General features: G+C 35.8%; 1 protein-coding gene across 10 annotated transcripts in view; it reads left to right on the forward strand.

Moving 5' to 3' along the window:
- Positions 1 to 22,727, forward strand: part of STPG2 (sperm tail PG-rich repeat containing 2) — a 620,311-nt gene that overhangs the window by 355,240 nt on the left and 242,344 nt on the right. Inside the window, exons 13-15 of one of the 10 annotated variants that reach the window (XR_006552494.2) lie at positions 2,636 to 2,756; positions 3,751 to 3,834; positions 5,128 to 6,437. The exons of 3 other annotated variants lie outside the window; for them this stretch is intronic. Coding sequence is in view for 5 of the 7 variants with exons in the window: in XM_044946198.2 (XP_044802133.2) it covers positions 2,636 to 2,756; positions 3,751 to 3,770 (141 nt within the window). In the remaining 2 variants the exon portion in view is untranslated. Of the gene's footprint in view, positions 1 to 2,635; positions 2,757 to 3,750; positions 3,836 to 5,127; positions 6,439 to 17,296; positions 17,355 to 22,727 lie in introns of those variants that run through there. 6 more of the 10 variants (XM_044946201.2, XM_044946198.2, XR_006552495.2 and 3 more) reach the window with 6 other exon arrangements.

Below are 22,727 nucleotides of genomic sequence, written 5' to 3' on the forward strand. Positions count from 1 at the left end.
GAACTGACTCATTGGAAAAGACCCTGTTGCTGGGAAAGATTGAAGGCAGGAGGAGAAGTGGACGACAGACAAGGGGATGGCATCACTGACTCGATGGACATGAGTTTGAGTAAGCTCAACTTACTCAAGTTGGTAATGGACAGGGAAACCTGGCGTGCTGCAGTCCATGGGGTCAAAAAAAGTTGGACATGACTGAGCGACTGAACTGAACTGATCAAAGGGATTGATATTGTGGATACTGAAGAATCTTTGCATCCCTGGGATAAATCCCACTTGATTATGGTGCATGATCTTTGTAATGTATTGTTGCATTCAGTTCACTAGTATTTTGTTGACAGATGGTGATTCACAACTATGCAGAAGCTTTTTAGTTGGATGTAGTCCCGCTCTTTATTTTTGTTTATACATTTGATGTCATATCCAAAAAAATCATTGCCAAGACCAATGTCAGGAAACTTTTCCCTATGTTCCTTCTAGAAGTTTTATGATTTCAGGTGTTCAAGTTAAGTCTTTAAACCATTTTGAGTTAATTACTATGAGTAGTATAAATAAGGGTTCCAGTGTACTTTCAGTTTTCCAAGCATCACTGATAAGAGGATAACATCTTTTCCCATTGTGTATTCCCGATATCCTTTTCAAAGATTAGTTGACGGTATATGAAACAGGTAATTCTGGGGTCTCAAGTTTTTCCATTGCTTATGTGTCTTTTTTTTTAATGCCAATTTTGACTACTTTAGTTTTGTGACAGAGATTGAAATCAGGAGGTGTGAGGTTTCTAGCTGTTGTTCTTTCTTAGGAATACCTTGGCTACTCAGGATCTTATATGATTCCATACAAATTTTAGGATTATTTTGTCTGTTTCAGTGAGAATGCATTTGAAATTTTGATAGAGATTATATGAAATCAATGGATGACTGCATATTGTAGAGTGCATATTTTATTATTATTGATTTTTTAAATTCTTGGACATATGCTATCTTACCATTTGTGTCTACTTCAAATTCTTTCATCAGTGTCTTATAATTTTCAGTGTACAGATATTTTTTGTCTTGGTTACCTTTATTCCTAAGTATTTTCTTATGTTTTATGCTATTGTAAATGGGGTTGTTTCCTTTGTGTTTTAGATAGTTTGTGTTAGTGCATAGAAACATAATTGACTTTTATATGTTCAGTTTTCATTCTGCAACTTTTTTGAATTCATTTATTTATTATTTTATTGTATTTCCATTGATATTTTTGTGGCATCTTTAGAATTTTCTGTAGATTTATTTCATCTACAAACAGAAATAATTTTACTTCTTTCTTTACAATTTGGTTGGCTGTTATTTTTTTTTTAATTTTATTTTATTTTTAAACTTTACAAATTGTTTTAGTTTTGCCAAATATCAAAATGAATCCGCCACAGGTATACATGTGTTCCCCATCCTGAACCCTCCTCCCTCCTCCCTCCCCATACCATCCCTCTGGGTCATCCCAGTGCACTAGCCCCAAGCATCCAGTATCGTGCATCGAATCTGGACTGGCAACTTGTTTCATACATGATATTATACATGTTTCAATGCCATTCTCCCAAATCTTCCCACCCTCTCCCTCTCTCACAGAGTCCATAAGACTGTTCTATACATCAGTGTCTCTTTTGCTGTCTCGTACACAGGGTTATTGTTACCATCTTTCTAAATTGCATATATATGCATTAGTTATTATCATTAAGCTGTTATTATCATTAACCTCCCTGATAGCTCAGATGGTAAAGCATCTGCCTGCAATGCAGGAGACCCGGGTTCAATCCCTGGGTTGGGAAGATCCCCTGGAGAAGGAAATGGCAACCCACTCCAGTATTCTTACCTGGAAAATTCCATGGACAGAGGAGCCTGGTGGGCTACAGTCCATGGGGTCACAAAGAGTCGGACATGACTTTTGCCAAATGGTTCTGGCTAAAACTTCTAGGGTATGTTAAATAGCGGTGGTTAATGTAGTCATCATTGCCTTTTCCTGATCTTAGCCAGAAAGTTTTTAACTTTTTACTGTTGAATATAATGTTTAGATGTAAGTTAGTCTTCAGTGGCCTTTATTATGTCAAGGTATTGTACACTTATTCTATAACCAAGTTGTTAAGATTTTTTTTTCTAATGAAAAAATGTTGAATTTTGTCAGATACTTTTTTTGCATTGAGATGATCATATGATTTTTATTTTTTATTGTTTTAATGTGGTACATCACTTTTATTGATATGTTTTTGTTGAACCACTTTATTCTCAGGGATGAATCCCATTTGCTAATGGTGTATGATCCTTTTAAGGTACTGTTGAATTTGGTTTGCTAGCTTTGATATTTTGTTGAGGTATTTTGCAGGTATATTTATCAGGGATATTAGCCTGTAGCTTTTTCTTTTTGTAGCCTTATCTAACTTTATTTCAGGATAATGCTGGCCTCATAAAATGAATTTAGGAGTCTTCTCTCCTCTTCAGTATTTTGGGAGAGTTTGAGAAGGATTGGCATTAATCATTTAAATGTTTGGTAGAATTCACTAGTGAAACGATCTGGTCCTATTCTTTTGTTTTCTGGGAGATTTGTAATTACTGCTTCAATCTCCTCAGTCATTAAGTTTTTGTTGTTGTTTGTTTTGTTTTTCTAGGCTACCCTGTGTCTTCATTGCTCTGTGTGGGCTTTCTCTAGTTGCAGTGAGCAAGGGCTCCCATGGCTGCAGTGCACAGCTCTTTACTGCGATGGTTTCTCTTGTGGAGCACAGGCTCTAGGTGCGTGGGCTTCAGGAGTTGTGGCACATGGGCTTAGTTGCTCTGTGGCATGTGAAATCTCCCTGGATCAGGGCTTAAAACCATGTCCCCTGTATTGGCAGGCACATTCGTATCCACTGTTCCACCAGGAAAAGTTCAGTCATTAAATTTTTTCAGATTTTCTATTTCTTTATGATTCAATCTCGGTAGGTTATATGTTTCTAGAAATTTATCCTTTTTTTCCCCTGGATTATTCAGTGTGGAAGTGTACAGTTGTTTGTATTAATTAGTCTCTTATGATCCTTTTTATTCCTGTGGAATGAGTTGTAATATCTCCTCTTTCATTTATAATTTCATTTATTTGAATCTTCTCTCTTTTTTCCTTTGTCTAGCTAAAGTTTGGTCAATTTTCTTTATCTTCTCAGAATACCAGTTCATTCTTTTGTTAATCTTTTCTGTTGTTTTCTTGGTTTCTATTGCAATTCTGCTCAAAACTTGTTGCCTATTTCCTTTTACTGACTTTGGTCTTAGTTCGTTCTCCTTTTTCTAAGATGTATAATAGATTTACTTATGACTTTTCTTTTTCTCTTATGTGGCATTTCTTTCTATAAACAGTTTTCACTACATCTCCTAAGGTATGTTGTTTTGCCATTTTTTGTTTGTTTGTTCCAAGATAAATACACATTTTTGGCTACAGCGTGTGACTTGTGGGATCTTAGTTCCAGAAGCAGGTATCAGACCATGCCCCCTGCTGTCAAAGTGCAGAGTCCTAACCACTAGACTGCCAAGGAGTTCCCTTAAGATATTTTTTGACTTCCCTTTTAATTTTTTTTTAACTCACTGTTGTTTGAAGTATGTTGTTCAATTTCCAGATATTTGTGAATTCTCCAGTTTTATCCCATTGATTTCTGATTTCATAGAATATGAAACTATCAGAAGGGGTATTTGTTATGATTTCAGTCTTCTTAACACTTGCAAAGGCTTGTTTTGTGACCTAACATAATTTCTCCCATAGATTGTCCCATGTGCCCTTGAGAAGAATATGTTCTGCTTAGATGGAGAGTTCTTTGTATATCTGCTGAGTTCACTTGCCTAAGAGGTATTTTGTTTCTTCATTGATTTTGTATGCATTTTATGAAAGTATGGTATTGAAATCCCCTCATGAGAAACGCTGGGCTGGAAAAAGCACAAGCTGGAATCAAGATTGCCGGGAGAAATATCAATAACCTCAGATATGCAGATGACACCACCCTTATGGCAGAAAGTGAAGAGGAACTAAAAAGCCTCTTGATGAAAGTGAAAGTGGAGAGTGAAAAAGTTGGCTTAAAGCTCAATATTCAGAAAATGAAGATCATGGCATCCGGTCCCACCACTTCATGGGAAATAGATGGGGAAACAGTGGAAACAGTGTCAGACTTTATTTTTTGGGGCTCCAAAATCACTGCAGATGGTGATTGCAGCCATGAAATTAAAAGACGCTTACTCCTTGGAAGGTAAGTTATGACCAATGTAGACAACATATTAAAAAGCAGAGACATTACTTTGCCAACAAGGTCCATCTAGTCAAGGCTATGGTTTTTCCTGTGGTCATGTATGGATGTAAGAGTTGGACTGTGAAGAAGGCTGAGTGCCAAAGAATTGATGCTTTTGAAGTGTGGTGTTGGAGAAGACTCTTGAGAGTCCCTTGGACTGCAAGGAGATCCAACCAGTCCATCCTAAAGGAGATCAGTCCTGGGTGTTCATTGGAAGGACTGATATGGAAACTGAAACTCCAATACTTTGGCCACCTCATGTGAAGAGTTGACTCATTGGAAAAGACCCTGATGCTGGGAGGGATTGGGGGCAGGAGGAGAAGGGGACAACAGAGGATGAGATGGCTGGATGGCATCACCAACTTGATGGACATGAGTTTGGGTAAACTCTGAGAGTTGGTGATGGACAGGGAGGCCTGGCGTGCTGTGATTCATGGGGTCACCAAGAGTTGGACACGGCTGAGCAACTGAACTGAACTGAATCCAATCTATGCCTTTAGATTAGATAATTTACTAATTCCATTTTATTGTTTCCTGGCTGTATTGTAGTTTCCTTATTTCTTTTTCCCTCTTTTGCTTTAGAACAGTGCTTGGCATATAACATGACTCAATAAATGTTTCTTCAATTTTTGAATGGATTTTAACTTTTTTCCATGCCATGTTTCCAGTTAGATATTTTATAAGCTTAATTTTTATCTTTAGTATCATCTACAACATTTTTAGTTCTACTCATGCTTTTCTTTAAGATCTTATTTTTTTTATTTAAGAGCAGTTTAGATTTGTAACAAAATTGTAAGGGAAGTACAGCTATTTCCCATGTACTCCCTACCTATTGGACTTTTTTTTTTTTTTTAACCCAGGATGAACCTATGTTGACACATTGTAACCACCCAATGCCATAGTTTACTTTAGGATTCATTCTAAGTGTTGTATGTGCTATGCTGCTGCTGCTGCTGCTGCGTCGCTTCAGTCGTGTCCGACTCTGTGTGACCCCATAGACTGCAGCCTACCAGACTCCTCTGTCCATGGGATTTTCCAGCAAGAGTTGCTGGAGTGGGTTGCCATTTTTGACAAATATATAGTGATACATACCATCATTATAATATCATACAAAGTATTTCTACTGCCTTAAAAATTTCCTGTTTTCCATTTATCTCCCTATCCATTGTCAACCACTGCTAATTTTATGATCATTGTTTTTCCTTTTCCAAAATATCTTATATCAGTATGTAGCCTTTTTAGGTTGGCTTCTTTCACTTAGTGGCATGCATTTAAAGTTATATATTTGATTTTTATATTTTAGCTGTATTTAATATTTTAATGTAATGAATCAAGGACAGTTGTCTGGATTTTGAAGTGTTATCTGCTTCAACAGAGGTGGTTTCATATTCTATGCTTAGTAAATTGCAATTTTTATACAATTACATTAGAAAAATATTTCCACTGCTTGAAGTTAAAAAGAAAAATTTAAAGTAAAGCCACAGTTATAGAGAAAAGGTAGGTTCATTGGTCTAAGAGAAAACTTACTGACTTCAATATTAATTGCTGAGATATAAGGATAAAAAGTTACTAAAACTATAGTACCAAAAATAGTACCTAAAAGCCTTTATTGCTGTACTTGCCAAATAGGTGGATCCATAAATTAGAGTTATTACTAGCAGCATTTCATGGCTATATTCATTTATTTCTAGTTTATAAAAATGAATCCAGTCTGCCCCAGGCTCTGAGGATCTAAAAATGACTCAAATATGTAGCCATCAGGTATGGAGAAGAAATATAGATATTTTAATTATAATAAAGTAATTATTATCTGGAATAGGTGAAAGGTATCTGGATATAAGCTAATCAGATGGAATTAGGAAATCTTCCGAAAGCATTTTATGTGAGATATGAGATTAGTGGGAGTTTTCTATTTGTATAAGCTAAGGGTGCCTGTTGTAGGCAAAATAAATGATATATACAAATTCAAACAAACACTGAAGAATAAAATATCCTTGGAAAGCCTTTATTATCACTGTTTTTAAATATAAGATAGATGGCATGACATTACACATGTAGAGACTGCTAGATAACAAAGTGTATTAAGCAATATGCAGCTTTTGTATTATTCCCCTTATTATAGGTAGACACTCGCAATTTCTGAGTAGAAGTACTATTATATATTAATAGAAATAAAGCAAAATCCACTTTTCACTTTTTAATGTTTTATATTTATTTTTTCTTGATATATTCATAATAACTAATGATCAAGGTTGATTTAAATTATATCATTTTTGGATGAATTTTTTAAGTTTATTTTCAAATACCCATATTATTTCTGTATAAAATATTTTATTATAGCTCTCAGTCAGTCAGTCAATTCAGTCACTTGGTCATGTCCGACTTTTGCAACCCAATGGACAGCAGCACGCCAGACTTCCCTATCCATCACTAACTCCCAGAGCTTCCTCAAACCCATGTCCATTGAGCCAGTGATGCCATTCAACCATCTCATCCTCTGTCGTCCCCTTCTCCTGCCACATTCAATCTTCCCAGCATTAGGGTCTTTTCCAAGGAGTCAGTTCTTTGCATCAGATGTCCAAAGTATTGGAGTTTCAGCTTCAGCATCAGTCCTTCCAATGAATATTCAGGACTGATTTCTTTTAGGATTGACTAGTTTTATTTACCTGTAATCCAAGAGACTCGCAAGAGTCTTCTCCAACACCATGGTTCAAAAACATCAATTCTTTGGCACTCAGCTTTCTTTATGGTCCAACTCTCACATCCATACATGACTACTGGAAAAACCATAGCTTTGACTGGACAGACCTTTATTGGCAAACTAATGTCTCTGCTTTTTAATATGTTGTCTAGGTTGGCCATAGCTTTTCTTTCAAGGAGCAAGCGTCTTTTAATTTCATGGCTGGATTCACCATCTGCAGAGATTTTGGAGTTCAAGAAAATAAAATCTGTCACTGTTTCTATTGTTTCCCAATCTATTTGCCACGAAGGGATAGGATCCGATGCCATGATCTTAGGTTTTGAATGTTGAGTTTTACGCCAACTTTTCCACTTTCCTCTTTCACTTTCATCAAGTGGCTCTTTAGTTCCTCTTTGCTTTCTGCCATAAGTGTGGTATCATCTGCATATTTGAGGTCATTGATATTTCTCCTGGCAAACTTGATTCTAGCTTGTGCTTCATCCAGTCCATCATTTCACATGATGTACCCTGCATATAAGTTAAATAAACAGAGTGACATTATATAGCCTTGACATACTCCTTTTCAAATTTGGAACCAGTCTGTTGTTCAATGTCCAGTTCTAACTGTTGCCTCTTGGTCTGCATATAGATTTCTCAGGAGGCAGTTAAGGTGCTCTCATATTCCATCTCTTTAAAAATTTTCCACAGTTTGTTGTGATCCACACAGTCAAAGGCTTTGGTGTAGTCAGTAAAGCAGAAGTAGATGTTTCTCTGAAACTCTTGCTTTTTCAGTTGCTCTTGCTTTTTCAGATTGCCAACGGATGTTTTTTTTCAAATTGCCAATGGATGTTGATCTCTGGTTCCTCTGCCTTTTCTAAATCCAGCTTGAACATCTGAAAGTTCATGGTTCACGTACTGTTGAAGCCTGACTTGGAGAAATTTGAGCATTACTTTACTAGTGTGTGAGATGAGTGAAATTTTGCAGTAGTTTGAGGATTCTTTAGCATTGCCTTTCTTTGGGATTGAAATGAAAACTGACCTTTTCTAGTCCTGTGGCCACTGCTGAGTTTTCCAAATTTGCTGGCATAGTGAGTGTAGCACTTTCACAGCATTGTCTTTTAGGATTTGAAATAGCTCAACTGGAATTCCATCACACTCACTATCTTTGTTCATAGTGATGCTTCCTAAGGCCCACTTGACTTTGCATTTCAGGATGTCTGGCTCTAGGTGAGTGATCATACCATCGTGATTATCTGGGTCATGAAGATCTTTTTTGTATAGTTCTTCTGTTATTCTGCCACCTCTTCTTAATATCTTCTGCTTCTGTTAGGTCCATACCATTTCTGTCTTTTATTGTGCCTATCTTTGCATGAAATGTTCCCTTGGTATCTCTAATTTTCTTGAAGAGATCTCTAGTCTTTCCCATTCTATTGTTTTCCTCTATTTCTTTGCATTGATCTCTGAGGAAGGCTTTCTTTTTTCCCCTTGGTATTCTTTGGAACTCTGCATTCAAATGGTATATCTTTCCTTTTCTCCTTTGACTTTAGCTTCTCTCTTTTCTCAGCTATTTGTAAGGCCTTCTCAGACAATCATTCTGACTTTTTGCATTCCTTTTTCTTGGGGATAGTCTTGATTGTTGCCCCCAGTATAGTGTTATGAACCTCCATCCATATTTGTTCAGGCACTCTGTCTATCAGATCTAATCCCTTGAATCTATTTCTCACTTCCACTGTATAATCATAAGGGATTTGATTTAGGTCATACCTGAATGGTCTAGTTGTTTTCCCTACTTTCTTAAATTTAAGTCTGAATTTTGCAATAAGGAGTTCATGATCTGAGCCACACTCAGCTCCCGGTGATTTTTTTTTGCTGACTGTATAGAGCTTCTCCATCTTCGACTACAAAGACTATAATCAATTTGATTTTGGTATTGACTATCTGGTGATGTCCATGTGTGGAGTCGTCTCTTGTGTTGTTGGAAGAGGGTGTTTTCTCTGACCAGTGTATTCTCTTGGCAACACTATTTTAGCTTTTGCCATGCTTCATTTTGTACTCCAAGGCCAAAGTTGCTTCTTACTCCTGGTATCTTGTGACTTCCTACTTTTGTATTCCAGTTCGTTATGATGAAAAGTACATCTTTGTGTGTGTGTGTGTGTGTGTTATAGCTATAAAATATATTTATTTTAAAATGTGACTTAAACTCCTGTTTTTAAAAACCCAGCTTTATGCCATAGTTTTAAAGTTTGTGGCATTAAGTATATCATAGCCTTTGAAAATGTGATTTAAACTTTGGTTTTAGAAATCAGTTTTGCACTTCATTTGTAAAGGTCATAGCACAGTATTTAAAACCCCAAAATGAAAAAGGTAACTGTCATTTGCCATTCTCCAAAAAAGGTCTTTGGTTCTCCATGGACTACAGTCTTAGTTTAATTTTCCCTTTTCATTTCCGTTTATAGAACTTTCAATATTCCTCTGAACTTCCTAAGTTAACTAAGTTATGGGAGACTAGTTAGGATCTGTTCCAGAAAATCTGTTTTCAGCCTATTGTATTCAGCCTTGAGTTGCCTATCAGAGGTATCAATTCAGTTCAGTCTCTTAGTCGTGTCTGACTCTTTGTGACCCCATGAACTGCAGCACACCAGGCCTCCCTGTCCATCACCAATTACCGGAGTCCACCCAAACCATGTTCATTGAGTCGGTGATGCCATCCAACCATCTTATCCTCTGTTGTCCCCTTCTCTTCCTGCCCCCAATCTTTCCCAGCATCAGGATCTTTTCAAATGAGTCAGCTCTTTGCATCAGGTGGCCAAAGTATCGGAGTTTCAGCTTCAACATCAGTCCTTCCAATGAACACCCAGGACTGATCTTCTTTAGGATGGACTGGTTGGATCTCCTTGCAGTCCAAGGGACTCGAAAGAGTCTTCTCCAACACCACTGTTCAAAGCCATCAATTCTTTGATGCTCAGCTTTCTTTATAGTCCAACTCTCACATCCATACATGACCACTGGAAAAACCATAGCCTTGACTAGATGGACCTTTGTTGGCAAAGTAATGTCTCTGCTACGGACCTTTGTTGGCAAAGTAATGTCTCTGCTTTTGAATATGCTATCTAGGTTGGTCAAAACTTTCTTTCCAAAGAGTAAGCGTCTTTTAATTTCATGGCTGCAGTCACCATCTGCAGTGATTTTGGAGCCCAGAAAAATAAAGTCAGCCACTGTTTCCACTGTTTCCCCATCTATTTGCCATGAAGTGATGGAACCAGATGCCATGATCTTAGTTTTCTGAATGTTGAGCTTCATGCCAACTGTACCTATGCTAATTGCCATAAATGGAGGCCTCTTTCCTATATATGTTTTCTTGATTTAATGCAGAATTTATTTATGGAATTGTCTAACATATTCTTAAAACTGTGAAAATTACACATTATATTTTGCATAGACAGTGGAGTACTGTAGTCACAAAGGTGGGTTAAGTATATGATTTTTGCACTGGCACTGAGTGATGATTTGAATGTGCTGCTGCTGCTGCTGCTGCTAAGTCGCTTCAGTCGTGTCCGACTCTGTGCGACCCCATGGACTGCAGCCTACCAGTCCATGGGATTCTTCTCCGTCCATGGGATTCTCCAGGCAACATCAAAAATGAGGAAAGTGTAAAGGAACCAGGTCCATATCTATTTAACCTATTTTTATTTGAATCAGTGTCATTTTAATGTGTTACATTGAAATATATTCTTTTTTGTGTGTTTCAGTTTGCTAAAGTCTTTTAAGATGTCATTGATTTTATTACCAAAAAGTGCTTTTGCCTAAGGTATAATTTAAAAATCTGTGGAAGTAGAAAAAAATCTTACCCAAATGATAATTATGTGCTTTCCTAGTATCATGTTCTAATTATAATGTAGAAGTTTCATTATTTGTTGAAGGTGGTATTTAAACTTTAACTTCTTGATAAATAACCATGTTTATAACCAATGAAATGATACTTTTTAAGCAGTTAAGCAATTCTTGGGGGCTTATCTCTGGTTATCATAATAATTCATATTTTCATTTACATATTCTCCTAAAATGCAAACTTTTTTTTTTTAACCATGCCATAGCATCTTGTATATATAATTGAGGTTTTTGGATTAGAATCATTGTTAGAGGAGAATCAAAGTAGTAAGAGAAATAGGCTTTTCTTTGAATTCTCAACAGTAAAATCATTAGAAATATCAACTATTTTCTTCTCCAAGAAAGTCATAGACTAGTTTGGTGTCCTCTGTGATGATTAATATAATTATTTACTGACAAGTATTGACACGTATACCCTGTGGCCCTGTCTTTCTCCTGATGCTACCTTGTTCCAAGGATGATGCTCCTCAAGGTTCTGTACACTTCTTTCCTTAGCCTCTACTACACCAATTATATTCTGATTGGATATTGGCACTTAGTGCCGTAATGTTTCATCTTCACCGATTCTGTCATCGATGTTGACCTAGTCATTCCTAGAGCAATTGATATTCACCTGTTCATGTTCACGTTCAATAATTCTCTTAAAGAACAGGAGGTATAACTACAAAATAATATATCTTTTCACCCAAAGATTTTCAGAGTCCCAAATTTTGTTATTTGCCTTGATCTTTCTTTTTCTTCCTTAGCATCTTTCTTTGTTTTAGAAGTTGGAAGATAGAAATATTAATGGATCTTATAAATTAATAGCCACTTGTATAAAGTAATGCCACCTATGTTCAAAGTTGCTTAAAAAAGCTAGGGTACCCTAAACACTCTCTTCCTTCAGAGTGAGCTCCCAGCTCACCACATATTTTATGGAGAGAGCTATTAAGGAGAGGGAGAGGGAGGGAAGATTTGGGAGAATGACACTGAAACATGTATAATATCATGTATGAAACGAGTCGCCAGTCCAGGTTCGATGCACAATACTGGATGCTTGGGGCTGGTGCACTGGGACGACCCACAGGGATGGTATGGGGAGGGAGGAGGGAGGAGGGTTCAGGATGGGGAACACATGTATACCTGTGGCAGATTCATTTCAATATTTGGCAAAACCAATACAGTATTGTAAAGTTTAAAAATAAAATAAAATTAAAAAAAATTAAATTATTTCTTCAATACTGGTTAAGAATGTTGGACCTCGTATATCCATATCAGTTTGTACAGTGATTATACATCAGGAATAGTCCTTGATTTCTATGTAATGAGAACCACCAATGAACTACTCTTGGTGGTCTTAGACTAGTCCTGTCTTGCCCAGATTCATATTTTCCCCCTAAAGACTACAGTAGACCACCTTCTGGCTACCTCTAGTATCAACGGTCTTAAAATCTTGTAAGATAGTCTATTTTGTCTCTTGGAAAACACTGGTTTTCTCATAATTGACTCTTATGAAGTTGCTTGAACTTAAGAAGCATGAATCTGAAATATATGTCATTTTGAGTAGCGCTGTCAATAAAATGTAAAAAAAAATATAATTTACTTGGGAAAAAGGTGATAATAGTATTCACCCTGTAAAACTAGTGTTTCTTTTATATTCCTGTTTATTGGAAGTTATATTTAAAAAGTGCTGGCTTAGAAAAACTTCTGTTGCTTTAGTAACTGCTTTATTATTTTAAACATCCTTGAGGTGTAAAATTAGTTTTAAGCACCCATTTTAAGACAAAAGAAAGATTGGAAAACTTTAATGGGTATTATTTTATGAAAAATAGATAAAATTATGGAGGGAGAAGATATACATGGTTTTAGCATTTTCTCTTTTTATGTAATTTTAAGGTGTCAAAGTTGACAATCTGAATTATTTTACCTTATTTTAATGAAAACTGAAGAATTCCCAAGTGAGACTCCTCCTGAGAGACTTGTGTCTTAAATGGGATTACATGGTTAAAAACTAAATACAGTTTTTAAAGGTTATTTTCTTGAATATTATGAGTTCTAAACATCTCTACTTTTAAATTCTACTATCATGTAATGTCTATCAGTCCCCAAAAGGAGAGAAGCCTTCTTAAACTTTTCTAGCAAATACACTGTTTAATATTCATATAAACTCTCTACTTCCCTATTTGAAAGTCGCTAATTCTTTTTGTATATAAAATAGCAAGTGTCACATCCACCATCAATTATTGCAATACTTTCCCCTGCAAGAAGAAAACATTTACACTTAGAAGAGAGAGAGAAGAGAGAGAAGTAAATCTCCTTAATGTACTTTTCACATATAAATGACAGTTTTAAACAGTATCTTTTTCTATGTATGACATATAAGGCTTTACATTTGATCAAAATATTTCTCAGTTTCTTGATAAGGAAGATGGGGATGTAACTTCTTACAAATACAAAGAGTTTCATGTCATTTATTTTATATCCTCAGATGCTTTTCTTTTAATCTTGTATTATTTCCTTTTGGTGGCCAAAATGTGACTAAAAAAGTAAAACTAAAATCAGGCAGCACATTTAGATGCATTTAAAAGCTGTTTATTTAGCTTCTTTTTTGAGTAAGTGTACTGTTTAGTTCTAGAAGAATAAGCAGTCTAGCTTAAAATTATATTTTATTTCTGTAGTAGAAAATAGATGTGTTGCTAAAATTGTATATTTATATGTATCTTTCTGATCTCTGTTCTGAGTGAAAGACGTTTGATTAGACTTCCTGGTGTCATAAATAGTTAATAATTATTTGCTGAATTAATAGATGTGCTGCCGGCTTATCCTGCAATATTAAATTTTTATTTTCTTCACTGTTCTATGACTTTTACTACCTTCATTTTTGTGTATGTGTGTTTTAATTTATTTACTTTAATTGGAGGCTAAATACAATATTGGGGTGGTATTTTCCATACATTAACACGAATCAGCCATGGGTATACATGTGTCCCCCATCCAGAACCCCCCTCTCACCTCCCTCCCCATCCCATCCCTCTGGGTTGTCTCAGTGCACCGGCTTTGAGTGCCCTGTTTCATGCACCAAACTGGGACTGGTCATCTATTTCCCATATGCTACCTTCATTTCTGTATATTCAGTAATTTGAGCTGAGTCCTGAGAGATCAGAGACATAGGTGGCCTGTGTTTTTGTTTTTTTTTTTTAATTCAAGTTGAGTTAATATACAATATTATATTAGTGACTGGTGTACAATCTAGTGATTCAACATTTTTAAAGGTTATACTCCATTTTAAGTTATTATAAAATATTGGCTGTATTCCCTGTGATGTGCAATATATCCTTGTAGCGTATTTTATGTATAATGGTTTGTGCCTCTTAATCCCTGACTCCTATATTGTCTCTCCTCATTTCCATCTTCCCTCTGGAAATCACTAGTGTGTTCTCTTTTATCTGTGAGTCTGTCTTTTTTGCTATATTATCCAGTTTGTTGTGTTTTTGAGAGTCCATATATAAGTGGTATCATAAAGTATTTGTCTTTGTCTGACTTACTTCACTTAGTCCAACCATGTTGTAAATGGCAAAATTTCATTCTTTTTTATGGTTGAATAGTAATAGTTCATTGTGTGTGTATGTATGTATGTGGCCTGTATTTTTAAATAATCTGATACCTATTAGGCATAAATAAGATCTTATATTATCTTATTAAAATTGTAGAATCATTGTCATTTCAATAACCCTGAATTATTTTGCTTTATTAGAAATCTATCAGTTTTCTATCTGTACATTTATTTTCTTGATGTTCACTTTCCTAATTGAACTTAATTGTATTTAAGATCTCTAAGTATTTATAATTCCAACTATATTTTGTATAATCTACTTGATAATTTGGTGCAAATAGCAGATAAGGAAGCAGACTTTCAAAATTTTTATTATCATAATTTGGCTAAACTAACTTTAGTTAGTATATATTAAGTATTTTCTTCAGTTGAGATTTAAATGAATATTTGCTCATATTGCTCGCTAATATTTGTATAAATGTTACTAGTTAAACATAGATGTAGCAGGTTGCTAACCTGAACAACTTAATGTGTATGTACATATCATGTGAAGATTGCTTTTAGATCATAAATGTGGGACTTGAAGGGTACCAGAGCATTACCTAATTTATTTCTTAATATGCTCTCTAATTTTATTCTTTCATTTATCATCTTAGCATGCAAAGAATTAAGCTACATATTTTGAAGGATCCATGCATAGATTAGCCTCTAAGATGTTCACAGTTTGATTGGGAGATAAAACAAAAGACAAGTGAATTATTAACAAGATAGTGGTTTAGTACAGAGAAATTTCAGAACATACAACAATTTGTTTCTTTTCATGCAGTATACCTGTTATGATAAGTTCCCTTTTTAATTGTGACCTTGTCACTGCTAATTTTGTAAGAAACAGATCCATCCTCAAATCTCTCTCCCACTCTATACAGGCTGGTAGAAGGAAAGACTGGGAATCTTAAAATTTCATGCAAATACTTTAATTTTTCTCTTTATTCTGGGCTTATATTAGAAAACATATTAAACTGTTAAATATATAATTTGAAAAAAATGGAAACTTCCACTTGCAAAATTAGGCATATAAAATAAGTTTAGAGAAAAAGTAAATATCCATTTATAAACCTAAGTACAGTACATTTACCATTCTGATCTATTTCATCTAATGGGGTAAAAGATATTCTCAGCTAACTAGAAAATTGTGATTTTAAAAATAATCAAGAAAATAAAGCTATTATTTTTCAATCAGTGAATTTAATATACAAATTAAAAGGGGAAATAGTCATGTACTAAAAAAAAGAAAAAAGAGAGTGGGTGGAATAGATGGATAAATATTCACTGAATCTTGAGACTACTAGCCTTCTTCTCTCAGCTTATTTTGAGAAGGTTAGCATCTAAGATTCTAATCTCCAACAGGAAAATAAGAGAGGCTTCTCTGAGGAACAAAACAATCCAAACAAAAAAGCAAAAACACAAGCAATATGTAAGGGTACTGACTTCAAAGTTCTGCTAATGAACTGTCTGAACCATCATCTTGGACACAAGATTAGGTTGACAAGTCCCAACTATGCCCAGAGAACATCTAATCAACTTCTAATGGCCTAAGTAGAAGGACAAGAAATGAATGGACAAGAGATCAATGACATATGAGTCCTTAGTCTTTGATAAGATAAAGGCAGGAAAGAAAAGAAAAATCTTTGAGGACACACAGATCTTTCAAGGAGAAGAAAATTTTAAATAACCCAATATTAACGATTTTGAGACAACACCGTGCCCAAAACATGAGAGCACTTAGTGAGCTTTTATTTTGTAAGGAGTGCTTTTGAGGACTGAGTGCTGTTACCTAAAATAAATAACACGCTTTTTCTTTAGTTCTTTCTCCCAAACAGTCCTCACTTTTTGACCTCTTCTCCAATTCAGGTTAGAGCATATAAAATTACCAATTTTGTAGGGCAACAATGGTTAAATATTGGCAATTTGATATGGCTTGACCTAGTGTTATTCTTCCTGTGTATACTGTACACTCTATCAGCCAGACCATTCACCTTGCCTTTTAAAAAAATAAATTATACTTTTTAGAACAGGTGTAGGTTTATTGAAAAATTGTGCTGAAAGTACAGAGTTCCTGTATACTCTCCCCCCACATACACCGTTTTTGCCAATATTAATATCTTACATATGTGTACATTTATTATAACTGACAAACCAGTATTAATATGTTATTATTACTTAAAGTTCACAGTTCACATCATTTTCATTTTTTTATATTGTACAATTCTATGGTTTTTCCAAAATGAGTAACTCTACAGAATAATTTCACTGCCTTTACAAAGCCCTCTGCTCCATGTATTCATCCTTCCCTCTTTGAGCTCCTGGCAATCATTGATCTTTTTACTGTGTATGTAGTTTTGCCTTTTCAACAATGTCATATAGTTTGAGTTACACAGTATGTAGCTTTTCACACCGACTTTTTTCACCTTATAACATGCATGTGAGATTCCTCCACTTCTTTACATGGCCTGATAGCTTATTTCTTTTTGTTGCTAAATAATATTTCATCTTTACTATATGAATGTAATATAGTTTATCCATTCACCACAGAAAGACATCTTGGTTACATCTTTTGACTCTTTTGGCTAATATGAATCAAGTTGCTGTAAACATTTGTGTATTAGTTTTTCTGTAGATAAAAGTTTTCAGCTCTTTTGGGTAAATAGATGTGAGATTTCTGGATCATAAGAAATAAGACAAGAGTATATTTACTTTTGAGTAAATATATTTAGAAGTCAAGCCTGACTTCTCAAGTGGCTTTACCATTTTTCATTTCCATTAGCAATGAATAAATGTCTATTGCTACACATTCTCACCAGCATTTGGTAGATTTTAGTCATACTAACAGGTATGTCATGGTATCTCATTTTAATGTACAATTCCCTAGAATTGACGCTTTTGAACTGTGGTGTTGGAGAAGACTCCTGAGAGTCCCTTGGACTGCAAGGAGATCCAACCAGTCCATTCTAAAGGAGATCAGCCCTGGGATTTTTTTGGAAGGAATGATGCTAAAGCTGAAACTCCAGTACTTTGGCTACCTCATGCAAAGAGTTGACTCATTGGAAAAGACTCTGATGCTGGGAGGGATTGGGGGCAGGAGGAGAAGGGGACGACAGAGGATGAGATGGCTGGATGGCATCACTGACTCGATGGACATGAGACTGAGTGAACTCCGGGAGTTGGTGATGCACAGGGAGGCCTGGCGTACTGCGATTCAAGGGGTCGCAAAGAGTCAGACGTGACCGAGCGACTGAACTGAACTGAAGTGACCTATAATTTTGAACATCTTTTCATATGCTTAATTTCCATCTGTGTCTCTTCTTTGGTTAAGTGTCCATTTGTATCTTTTCCTATTTTATAATTCTTTTAAATTGTTGAGTTTCATTATATGTTTTAAATAAAAGTCCTTATTTATTTGATACATGTTTTACAAATATTTTCTGTCACATCTTTTCATCCTCCTAACAGTAGATATTTTTAGTTTTTAAATGGATTGTGCTATTGATATTATGTCTAAAATCATTGCCAAATGCAAGTTTGCCTAGATTTTCTAGAGGTTATATAGTTTTGTGTTTAACATTGATGTCTATGTTCCATTTTTAATTAGTTTTTGTAAAAGGTATAAAGGCAGAGGAACCAGAGATCAAATTGCCAACATCCGCTGGATCATGGAAAAAGCAAGAGAGTTCCAGAAAAACATCTATTTCTGCTTTATTGACTATGCCAAAGCCTTTGACTGTGTGGATCACAATAAACTGGAAAATTCTGAAAGAGATGGGTGTACCAAACCACCTGATCTGCCTCTTAAAAAATCTGTATGCAGGTCAGGAAGCAACAGTTAGAACTGGACATGGAACAACAGACTGGTTCCAAATAGGAAAAGGAGTACGTCAAGGCTGTATATTGTCACCCTGCTTTTTTAACTTATCTGCAGAGTACATCATGAGAAACGCTGGACTGGAAGCAACACAAGCTGGAATCAAGATTGCCAGGAGAAATCTCAATAACCTCAGATATGCAGATGACACCACCCTTATGGCAGAAAGTGAAGAGGAACTAAAAAGTGTCTTGATGAAAGTGAAAGAGGAGAGTGAAAAAGTTGGCTTAAAGCTCAACATTCAGAAAACGAAGATCATGGCATCCGGTCCCATCACTTCATGGGAAATAGATGGGGAAACAGTGGAAACAGTGTCAGACTTTATTTTTTGGGGCTCCAAAATCACTGCAGATAGTGACTGCAGCCATGAAATTAAAAGACTCTTGCTCCTTGGAAGGAAAGTTATGACCAACCTAGATAGCAAATTGAAAAGCAGAGCCATTACTTTGCCAACAAAGGTTCGTCTAGTCAAGGCTATGGTTTTTCCAGTGGTCATGTATGGATGTGAGAGTTGGACTGTGAAGAAAGCTGAGCGCCAAAGAATTGATGCTTTTGAAGTGTGGTGTTGGAGAAGACTCTTGAGAGTCCCTTGGACTGCAAGGAGATCCAACCAGTCCATTCTGAAGGAGATCAGCCCTGGGATTTCTTTGGAAGGAATGATGCTAAAGCTGAAACTCCAGTACTTTGGCCACCTCATGCGAAGAGTTGACTCATTGGAAAAGACTCTGATGCTGGGAGGGATTGGGGGCAGGAGGAGAAGGGGACGACAGAGGATGAGATGACTGGATGGCATCACTGACTCGATGGATGTGAGTCTGAGTGAACTCCAGGAGTTGGTGATGGACAGGGAGGCCTGGCGTGCTGCGATTCATGGGGTTGCAAAGAGTCAGACACGACTGAGCGACTGAACTGAACTGAACTGATAAAGTCTGTCTAGATTAAATTTTTTGAATATGAATGTCTATTTGTTTCACAGTCATTTGTTGAAAAGAATATTTTTTCTCCACCTAATTACCTTTCCTCCTTTGCCAAAGATAATTAAACTACGCTTGTATGAAAGCATTTTCAGGCTATTCTGTTCCACTGATCTATTTATTCTTTTGCCAATATCACATTGTCTTCATGACTAGCATTACTCTTGATAACTATCATTAGTCTTGAAGCTGGGAGTGTTAGTCCTTCAACTTTGTTGTTCTTCAGTATTGTCTAGGTTATTATAGAATAATAATATTCTATAATATTGTCATTTTGCCTCACTGTATAAACCTTAGGGTTGGGTTTTCTATATCTACAAAATATACTCCTAGGATTTTGATTGCAAATGCATTGAATCTATAGCCTTTTAGGTAAAAATTGTCATTTTACTAATATTGTCTTTGTTGTTGTTCAGTCACTCAGTTGTGTCTGACTCTTTATGACCCCATGAACTGCAGCACACCAGGCTTTCCTGTCCTTCACTGTCTCCCAGAGTTTGCTCAAACTCATGTCCATTGAGTTGATGATGCCGCCCAGCTATCTTATCCTCTGTCACCCCCATCTCCTCCTACTTTCAATCTTTCCGAGCATCAGGGTCTTTTCCAATGAGTTAGCTCTTCCCAGCAGGTGGCCAAAGTATTGGAGCTTTAGTTTCAGCATCAGTCCTTCCAATGAATATTCAGGACTGATTTCCTTTAGGATGGACTGGTTGGATCTCCTTGCAGTCCACGGGACTCTCAAGAGTCTTCTCTAACACCACAGTTTGAAAGCATCAATTCTTTGGCATTCAGCCTTCTTTATGGTCCAGCTGACATCCATCTATGACTACTGGAAAAAGCATAGCTTTGACTACATGGACCTTTGTGAGCAAAGTGCTGTCTCTGCTTTTTAAAACACGTCTGTGTTTGTCATCACTCCAGTGTTCTTTCTTGGAGAATCCCAGGGACAGGGGAGCCTGGTGGGCTGCCCTCTATGGGGTCGCACAGAGTCGGACACGACTGAAGCGACTTAGCAGCAGCAGTAGCAGTAGATGTTTCTCAAGTTCAGAAGTTTCCTTTTTATTCCTAGTCCGCTGTGAGTTTTATCATCTATGGACTTGCCTGGTGGCTCAGATGGTAAAGCATCTGCCTGCAGTGGAGGATATCCAGATTTGATCCCTGGGTCAGGAAGATCCCCTGGAGTAAAGGAATGGCTACCCACTCCATTATTTTTTGTCTAGAGAATTCAATAGACAGAGGAGCCTGGCAGGCTTATAGTCCATGGGATTGCCAAGAGTCTGACATGACTGAAAGACTAACACTTTTTCACTTTTTATCATGAACAGTCTGGATTTTGTTAAATGCTTTTTCCACATCTGTTAATGTGACCTTATGATTTTTCTTCTGGTCAGATCTTATAAACATGTTAAAAATGGACATCCTTGCAATCACACTAGTGGTATTTACCAGACAGAATCTTTACCCTTGAAATGCTTTTATAGCACTATGAACCTGATCTGTCAACAAGGCTGGTAATTATAAATAAGTCTAAAATTTATTAATTTATAAGGCACAGCTGTCTTGAAAATGTCACTTAATCTGTGTAATTATGAAATATAAAATGGAACTCTTGAGTGACTGAATTGCTTCCTTCTGAATAAGTATTATTTATTGTGTATGCATCATTTAGAAACCCACATGTTTGTCTGGGCCAGGACCAGTGACAGGGAAGGTGGACTGACATAAATATGCTGATAATCAGGCTGTTTGATGTACCTCAGGTCACAAATTTTTTTTCCTCTGACCCAGGAGTATCATTGTTCTTGCCAGCATCATGAAATAGTAACAAGCTAACTAATTAACTTGTGAGTAAAATAAAATCCCAATCCATTGCATTTCTACTGCCTCTGGTTGACTGGAGCTACTTAGTAGCTACCACTTAAAAAAATCATCTTCTCTCCAGTTTTCATAGTCCCCACCACTGTGGCTCATTTTCAGTTGCCTCTTTTTATAATTAAGTTTTTATTTTCTTTTTATAAAATTAACAGGCATTGTAGAATAGTGATTTGCTCTGAGGATTCAAACTATGATTCCTGTATTCAAGTTTAAATTTCCCCATATAAACCTGTATGTCTGTAGGCAAGCTATTTAAGCTTTCTGTTCTTCGGTTTCCCCATCTGATAATAATGGTGGAGAAAATAGTAATGCTTTCTTTATGTTAGTTTTGAAGATTCACTGACTTAGTTACTAACTAAATTCTGCTAATTTAGTTCACCAGGTTAATATGCTTAAAGTACTTAGAATTGTACTGGCCAGCTAGTAAATGTTAGTTGTTATTATTACAAACCATGCCTGTATTAAAAATGAGAAAGTAAAGGGGGGGATATTTAGTTCAAAATTTGAGAATAAGAAATTATTTGTGGAATTTTTCTGTGTGTTTATTCAAAGTATATTTGTATTGGAGAATCAACTTAGTAATATTCCAGGTAATTATTGCAAGCTGGAAACATAAGATTAGATGGTCATCCTTGTAATAATAATTTTTGTAATTTTTTAGTTTTATGGAAGTTTGCATTAGAACTTTAACTTTAGGCAGAAACTTAAAGTATCTGAAGGTTAGATATGATCTCAACAAGGATGGAAGATCTTATAGAACATTCTAAGCTTTCACAGTTCAGAGTACCTACAAATATTATCAGAACATCCATTAATAGTTAAATGATAAGAGGAATAGTAGCAATGCTCATTCACTTCAGATTTTAAAAACAGAAAAGGTAAATGTGATTTTATGTTTCTTCATGAATAAAAGGTTCTCAAGATACTTTCCATCTGTCAGTTTATAATGATGATAAAGGTAGATTAATCATTAATTTTTTGAGGCTGTAATATTGACTATCTTGGCCACATTCTTCTGTAAAATGACATATTTTTTGAAATTTGAGGTCTTTTGGATGTCCAGTAGAGAGCTTACTATGATGTATATAACTTGTGAAATGTGATAAAATAAACTTTCTGCATTTAACCAATAGGAAAAAATAGGGATAACTAATAGGAAAGAGCCCATAAATCCATAAAGTAGAGAAATGTCTGCTTTATAATATTAGGAATTTGATCTTGAACATTTTCTATAATACTGTATAAGCAAGTGTTCTATTATTAGTGGTTATTTAGAAAAATACCATTTGACTCAAATGATTAATTCCATCATTGCTAAATTCTAATGAGACTATTAATGCCATCAGTACAGACTGGTTCCAAATCAGGAAAGGAGTATGTCAAGGCTGTATATTGTCACTGTGCTTATTTTAACTTATATGCAGAGTACATCATGAGAAATTCTGGGCTGGATAAAGCACAAGTTGGAATCAAGATTGCTGGGAGAAATGTCAATAACCTCAGATAAACAGATGACACCACCTTTATGTCAGAAAGCAAAGAACTAAAGAGCCTCTTGATGAAAGTGAAAGAGGAGAGTGAAAGAGTTGGCT

Source organism: Bubalus bubalis, chromosome 7 (assembly GCF_019923935.1).
Source record: "Bubalus bubalis isolate 160015118507 breed Murrah chromosome 7, NDDB_SH_1, whole genome shotgun sequence".
Classification (NCBI taxonomy): domain Eukaryota; kingdom Metazoa; phylum Chordata; class Mammalia; order Artiodactyla; family Bovidae; genus Bubalus; species Bubalus bubalis.